Source organism: Anguilla anguilla, chromosome 4, assembly GCF_013347855.1.
Source record: "Anguilla anguilla isolate fAngAng1 chromosome 4, fAngAng1.pri, whole genome shotgun sequence".
In the NCBI taxonomy this organism is placed as follows: domain Eukaryota; kingdom Metazoa; phylum Chordata; class Actinopteri; order Anguilliformes; family Anguillidae; genus Anguilla; species Anguilla anguilla.
The window spans coordinates 66,291,944-66,299,443 of NC_049204.1; the positions used below are offsets into that span (position 1 = coordinate 66,291,944).

Consider the following 7,500-nt stretch of genomic DNA (forward strand, 5'->3'; position numbering starts at 1 on the left):
CCTGTTTGTAAGGTGTTGGGCAGTCTTAATCTGAGACCTCCACAGTGAGGAGGAAGGAGTTTGGGTTAGGGTTAGGGTTAGACCTCCACAGTGAGGAGGAAGGAGTTAGGGTTAGGGTTAGGGGTGAAAATGTGCGTTTCAGGCATATTATAACCGATGGGGTCAGACTGATAAGGAACAGAGAGACCTTTGGACAGAACAATCTTCTGCAGATATGGTACCTCTTTTTCACTTCTCTCTCTTCTTTTCCTCTCTTTCTCTCACTCTTTCTCTTTCTCTCGCTCTATCTCTCTCTCTTTCTCCCGCTCAGATTGTGGAAGATGCGTCTCACCATGTCTACGCTGATCAGCCAGAAGAGTTCAACAGAATGGTGCAGAAAATATGTGACAGTGTGGACTAAGTGTGTGCGTGTGTGTGTGTGTGTGTGTGTGTGCGTGAGAGTGAGAGGGTGTGTGTGTGTGTGTGTGTGTGTGTGTGTGTGTGTGTGTTTGTCAGCCTGCGACGCACAGCTACTGTATCAGAGTAGACAGAGTTGGTTTAGAGATTTTTTTTCTGAAGTTACAGTAAAGCACCATATCACAGTCTCCCATAGGGGGCAGCACTGTCCACTGTTAGCAGAACGCAACGCAGTCAGAGCTTTCTGCTGAAAATGAAACGTCCTCGAGCCTGCAGGCAGACTTTTCTCACATTTTTAACACATTTATCAATAAAATACTGCTGAAATCCAACTAAGTGCAAGTTTGCTTTGTCCTTTTATCCTGGTGGGACAGAACTTTCATCCTGGAGCAAAGATCTAACAGTGCCGTGAGGCTTCTGTACCGGTTTTCAGGTTCAGTCCAGAAACAAACTGAAATTCCACTGAAAATCCTCCACATTGGATACCCTTAAACTCATCCTCATTGGATACCCTTAAACTCATCCTCATTGGATACCCTTAAACTCATCCTCATTGGATAACCGTAAACTCATCCTCATTGGATAACGTGGGAGAGTTTGAACCCATGTCTATGAAGTGATGGAACTGGAATGGACGTGACCCCATTCCTGTCTGGAAGTTGCTGCTGTTTCACTCGATCGCTGTGATGCTGTTCTGGGGAATGCCTTCTGCGCTTGTGGTAAAAAAAATCGCAGCAGTCCCTCTCTTTGTCACTAGAGGGCAGCGTAGAACACCTCCAGTCCATCGTGACCCCTTGTTGCCTTGCTGGCGGTTTTGGGGCTTGCTGTGGTTTTGAGGACACTGAGTTCAGAGACTTGTAACTGCATGTCTCTCACGTCAGCGGTACTCTTCTGCTTTCGCCACGGTTCATCTAGGTCAGGGCTGCCAAACCCTCTTCCTGGAGATCTACATTGCATTGCCTCACCTTAACGTGGCAGACGCTTTTATCCAAAGCGACGTACCTGTAGGTTTTCATTTCAACTCACATTTGGCACACCTGACTAATAATTAGCAGCTCACAGGATCTCTGGCTGTTCAATGAGGTGTGCTTTGCTAGAGTCGGAATTAAAACCTACAGGATGGTAGATCTCCAGGAACAGGGTTGGGCAGCTTACTTGTAGTTTTCTGTTTTTCAGTTTCGTTTTTTTTTTGCCTGCTCATATCAACACACTCTGCATATCAGGGCTGTAGGTTAATTCCACTTCGAATCAGTAAACTGAGGAAGTTCGTTGAAGTTTTCAGAAGTTGGAAAATCCTCCGTGCGGCATTTTAGTCGAACGAATTGGATTTCAGTGGGTTTCCTGAATCGGTGTGGAATTTTCCCCCGAACTCATGCGCATCATCGGACCAAAGAGGCAGCGTGCGATGTCTTCGCCAGCTTTGCAAAATTAAAGTCGCTACATTTCGGGGAGGTTTCCGATTGGAGGGCCGCTACGGGACAGCGGCGTGTGTCGGTTTTTGGGCGGCGCTGGGGTGCCCTGCTCAGCAGGCGATGCTATGTGACTGTGCCGTAGAAGGAGGGCGGGGAGTGACAGTTAAAAAGCGTTCACACGGACCTGCTTTTGTCACACCCGAATTCCTGTGCGGGCCTGCAGCTGACGCGAGGGGCGGGCGGGGCGCAAGCCCGCACCTCTGCGTTTCGCCACGACTCTCGGTTCACTGGAAGTCCCGGGCACAGACACCTGCCTGACCCCGCCCATCAACGCGCCACCTCATCCTGACTGCTGTCGCCATGACGGCAGACGGTGAGCCACCGGGCGGGCTGAGGCGTCACCACGGCGACATGTAGTTTAATGATCAGCACCGGCTGGGGCTGCACCTTTCTCTTTCTCAATACCGCCATTATCGCTCCAGCGTTGAAGAATGGCGGAAGAGGAATATGAAAGGGTTTGTGAGTGTGTGCGTGCCTGTGTGTGCGTGTGAGACTTGTGTGTGTGCGTGTGTATGTGGCGTGTGTGTTTTGGAGTTTGAAAAACAGACCCGGACTACAAGGCGAGCCAGTAATAGAATGATGAAATGTTTTCACACGTCTTTTACGATACAAATTTTAGTATTTTTAGTATTATTTAAGTATTTATCGATGTAGACGCACAAGGTAATGATCCCATGAATGTGACTGGCTGCCCATGCTGGAGAACCGCACTGTTAGCTCAGTGGGGGAGTCTGTGATTGGCTGCCCTGGGTCTTTAACTTGGTGAGGAGGCTGTGATTGGCCATTCCAGGTCTTCGGCTCAATTAGAAGGCTGTGATTGGCCGCCCTTTTGCTCAGTGGGGAGGCTGATTGGTTGGACAGTTGGAAGGTTACATTACCGCTGGCGCTATGAAACATCACTCAGGCTGGTTATGTCTGACAGACAGACAGACAGACAGTGGACACGGTACAGACAGCGAGGTTGGGAGTTTGTACTGATGGATAGAAGGGCAGTCACGTGAACTTGCTCATTGGACAGGGGTGCTGGACTCCTGTCCTGGGTGGAGACTGTACACCCCGGGGGCTTTCCGCATGCAGAATTGTGACATCACTCGTTCCGGAACTGTGACATCATTTAGTTTAGAATGATGGGGTCATTCAGCCCAGAGCAGTGACATCACCGCTCACCAAGAGAGTGTCACTGGCTAACGTTGTCATGGTTATGTATGGGGACAGTCAGAAAAACGGCAGTTGAACTTAATACTGATATTAATATTTCGCTTAGTATTCACAAACACATGGGAGGACTGCATTCAGGCAACCTGCAAGAAGTTTGGCGACTGGTTAGCGTGATGTTAGCGGTCGCATAGTGTGATATCCTGACTCCAGTGTTAGGGGCCACATTGTGTGAAAACTCTACTGTAGTTTTACTGAATGTATAGTCTGATACCTCCACTGTAATGTCAATGACCATATAGCACAATATCTCTATCAATTTTATGTACATTTAAAACACATCAGCATTTTCCACAAACACTTTTTGTGTGTTTAATTCATCTGTGCCTGTGCGTACAGCCATGTATACTGGTGAGTAAATACTAACAAGTATGCATGTCTGCAGCATGGAGAAAACTTTACCTTACTACGAACATTGCCCCCTTGCGTACGCGCACCTAGCATCCTTAAAAAGAGTCCCATCAACTATTGCTAAATATTTTTATAAACACTTAAAAAGACTTCTCAGAATGTCTATTCGGGCATGATAAAACACAAAATATTTGCTGATGAAAAACATTTCCAATAAAAGTTTTTTTTTTTACTGTAGGTCAGAGCTTTTTTCTTCTTCGGCTGATTTGCGTGAGGAGCTGATTTGCAGCAGAGCTTTATGGGAAGGAAAAGCATGGATGGCGCATGTCCCATCACTCACACTTGCAGTTTTTGTGTTTAAGTGGCTACCTGTGTTACTCAGGTCCACTGATTGGCCACGGGACGGGCCCCCTGTGTCCATGCTGTTCCCCCTCCCCTGCCGAATTCACGCCAGCGCACCCAGGGAATGTTCACGCACGCTGTCCCTCGCCTGCCTGAGTTTGGGAGCGGTGCCTCAGAAAAGCAGCAGGGGAAACGCTTGCGCCCTGCTGCATTCTGGGTAACAGGCACACCCGGAAACAGGGCTGACGTTCTCCTGGGGCGGTCCCGACACTGACGAGCCCAAACGGGACGTGACGTCCTCTCCAGGAAGAGCCCAGGAGGTTTCAGTTCACCGACGCGTCCCCTAAAATTCTGCCCGCCTCTTCTGCCAGAAGCTATCGGACAGCCGCACCAATGAACTCGCTTTAAAAGGCCAGTCGCGTATTTGTACCCCATCAGGAAGCATTTCTTCAAAATGTCGGCCAACAATGACCTGCCATGTACATTACAGGCATTTATCCAGAGGGACTTACACAGCATTTACACAGCATTTACACTGAATCCACTTACACAGCTGGATACACACTGAAGCAATGCAGGTTAAGTACCTTGCTCAAGGGTACAACAGCAGTGTCCTATCTGGGAATCGAACCTGTGACCTTTACAGGTGACAAGACCAGCTCCTTTTCCATTATACAACGCTGCCGCCCAATGTAGTCAGTAGAGACAACTTCTTATCAACCATAAGTTACAAAAATATAATAAAATGGTGGCAACATGATACATATATGTCACAGCAACAAAAGTCTAAAGAACAACAACAAAAATCATCATCACCATCTTCTGCGTCATCATTTTTTTCATGGTGACAGCAGAAGTAGACCTTATCGTCCCCGTGGGATTCACATATTGTACAGAATCACAGTGATGCCATTGGAGCTGGACTGGTGCTAGTGCTGTAAGTGGGGGCGCAGAGCAGGGGTCTGGGATCGGTTCAGCGCGGCCTGCAGCTACCGGTCCTGTGAGGTAACGCCTGCTTGAACTGATCCCAGACCAGCGAGTCGTAGTCCTTCACAGTGCAGACACGGGGGAATCGGGGGAGGTGGGGAGAGGACGGGTTGACAATCGCAGGGACGAGCGCTGGCTCTGACGGACGGACGGGCGGGCGGACGGGCGGCTCACTTCTCCCGGACGACGATGTCCGCCACGCCGTGCACCTGGGTGAGCTGGCGGCAGTCCAGCGAGGCCAGCAGCTTCCTCGGCCCCGGCAACGTCGGCACGAAGCGCTCGGTTACCGTCACCGTGGCGTGGCTTCCCACGTCACTGAAAGAGAGGGGGGCGGGGTTAGAACACTGCTGCATCATTACACTGCTCTGAGGGGGGCGCGGTTAGAACACTGCTGCATCATTACACTGCTCTGAGGGGGGCGCGGTTAGAACACTGCTGCATCATTACACTGCTCTGAGGGGGGGCGGGGTTAGAACACTGCTGCATCATTACACTGCTCTGAGGGGGGCGGGGTTAGAACACTGCTGCATCATTACACTGCTCTGAGGGGGGCGGGGTTAGAACACTGCTGCATCATTACACTGCTCTGAGGGGGGCGGGGTTAGAACACTGCTGCATCATTACACTGCTCTGAGGGGGGCGGGGCTAGAACACTGCTGAGAGAGCGGTTTAATACAGTCCATTCTGCCCCGGCTGATTGGACGCTAGAATACATTTTACCATAGAGAGTCAGAGAGAGAGAGAGAGAGAGTGTGAGAGAGCGAGAGAGAGAGAGAGAGAGAAAAACTCCTCACCCCACAGCAAGCTCCCTCACGCTCTGTAGGCCCAGCCCCTCCACCCGGAATAGCACCCTCTTTAGCACGCGTGGGAGGGGGTTGGTGAAGGAGATCTTGGCCGCCATCTCTTTCCCCACCACAGCGTCCCCTTCAGGCTGGGAGGAATAAACACAAATACAGCACGTCACTACAACACTCAGATCAGCTATTTCACACAGACAGCACGTCACTACAACACTCAGATCAGCTATTTCACACAGACAGCACATCACTACAACACTCAGATCAGCTATTTCTCCATCTCTGACTCACATCTCTGACTCAGTCACACATTAAAAAAACTCATTCTGACTATTTAAAATAAATTATATTCTCAACTACCCCAGAGCAATGTGTTCACTGTTAAACTCTAAGCAATGTGTTCAGTGATAAACTCTAAAAGGGTATCTTTTCCTCTGACCGAGAATGGCCAATGACCGAGTGGTTTGTAGAGGAACAGGGAGTTTGTTTCGCCACTGGGGAGCTAGGGTGGAGAAGCTCCGTGGCAGGGACACGAGAAGCTCCGTGGTAGGGACACGAGAAGCTCCGTGGTAGGGACATGAGAAGCTCCGTGGTAGGGACACGAGAAGCTCCGTGGCAGGGACACGAGAAGCTCCGTGGCAGGGCTCACCGTTATGCTGAGGTCCGGAGTACGCAGCCGGAAGTTGTACTGCGTGGCCAGAACCTGCTGGGTCTCCTTGACCCGACCGGAGAGCGTCAGCATCAGCGCCGCCTGGTCCACCAGCTCGTCCTGGTAGTGCTTGTACTCCAGAACCCAGTCCAAGGTCTTCACTGCAAGGCAAGGGTAGAGCCGGAATGGCGGTTAGCATAGGCTGAAAATAAAGAGGCCATCTGAGCCAAGATGGCTGCCTTTAACTTCACTGTGAGACACAGAAAAAAAAAGCTGCGATGGTTATCATATGGCTGCATTGGTTGGAGCCAATGATTACTGGCCGCAATGTCAATTAATAATTTTGGGGTTTCTGAACTGTCAGAATGCTCAGAATGAATCAGTTCATAGAGAACCTGGGCTCAATGGGAGGGTCAAGTTGATGACACACCACAGTCAGATTAGAACATTTGAGCTAGCTGGGCTTTAGCCACGATGGCCTCCTTTAGAGCCTCAGTTTCTCACCTTCATTGGGAAGCAGCTCGACGGGGGTTGTGTCGTTCTTCACGGTGGCCTTGTGCACTCCGGTGTAGTACATTACTGCCACCTGGCTGTGGAGGGTGGCACTGCGAGGCTCGGAGCTGCTGTTGCTGAGCACAATGGTCAGCTGGGCGTCGCCTCCCATGCGAGGCCCCTCCCCCTCCATGGTCACCTCGATGGACACGTCTTGCGCTGCAGCGGCGGTGTAGGTCCCTGGCTTCGATCCGTAGCCACAGGCGGTCTCCACGGCGATACGCTCTTCATCCGTGCCTGATGGAGAAAAATTGGAAAAGGAGGGAAGAGTGGAGGAGAGGAGAGGAGAGGAGAGGATGGAGTGGTCAGGCGTATGAAAGATGAAACTAAGAAGTTGGTGATGTCCCCTAACCCTCTGGGTGCTTGTAGAGGTGGGTGATGGCCCCTTACCCTCTGAGTGCTTGTAGAGGTGGGTATTGGCCCCTTACCCTCTGTGTGTTTGTAGAGGTGGGTGATGGCCCCTTACCCTCTGGGTGTTTGTAGAGGTGGGTGATGTCTTGTCTCATGTTCGACCCCACAGCCTTGGTGCTGATGCAGTGCCCCACTACCTTCTTCTCCATATGGATCTGGGTGAACGTTCCATCAGCTTTCCTCTGCCAGAAGATCTTATCACTGTTCACCTGAGGCAGAAAGAGAAGACCAGATGATAATACAGTTACACATCAGAAGAGTTAGTACAGTGTTACACTGGGGAAAAGTTAGTACAGAGTTACACATCAGTAGAGTTAGTACAGAGTTA

General features: G+C 50.4%; 3 protein-coding genes across 5 annotated transcripts in view; 2 read left to right on the top strand and 1 right to left on the bottom strand.

Moving 5' to 3' along the window:
* Positions 1 to 728, top strand: part of abhd4 (abhydrolase domain containing 4, N-acyl phospholipase B) — a 7,030-nt gene extending 6,302 nt beyond the window's left edge. Inside the window, exon 8 of the mRNA XM_035415248.1 lies at positions 311 to 728. Coding sequence (XP_035271139.1) covers positions 311 to 400 — 90 coding nt within the window. The 3' untranslated portion in view covers positions 401 to 728. The remainder of the gene's footprint in view (positions 1 to 310) is intronic.
* The window catches only part of LOC118225953 (tripartite motif-containing protein 16-like), a 972,804-nt gene that overhangs the window by 37,422 nt on the left and 927,882 nt on the right, over positions 1 to 7,500 (top strand). The window lies entirely within an intron of this gene.
* The window catches only part of tgm1l1 (transglutaminase 1 like 1), a 19,879-nt gene continuing 16,033 nt past the window's right edge, over positions 3,655 to 7,500 (bottom strand). For all 3 annotated transcript variants that reach the window (XM_035415076.1, XM_035415078.1, XM_035415077.1), the window contains exons 12-16: positions 7,228 to 7,381; positions 6,714 to 6,998; positions 6,210 to 6,370; positions 5,558 to 5,694; positions 3,655 to 5,078 (exon numbers count right to left, since the gene is read on the bottom strand). In XM_035415076.1, the coding sequence (XP_035270967.1) occupies positions 4,934 to 5,078; positions 5,558 to 5,694; positions 6,210 to 6,370; positions 6,714 to 6,998; positions 7,228 to 7,381 (882 nt within the window). In that variant the 3' untranslated portion in view covers positions 3,655 to 4,933. The remainder of the gene's footprint in view (positions 5,079 to 5,557; positions 5,695 to 6,209; positions 6,371 to 6,713; positions 6,999 to 7,227; positions 7,382 to 7,500) is intronic.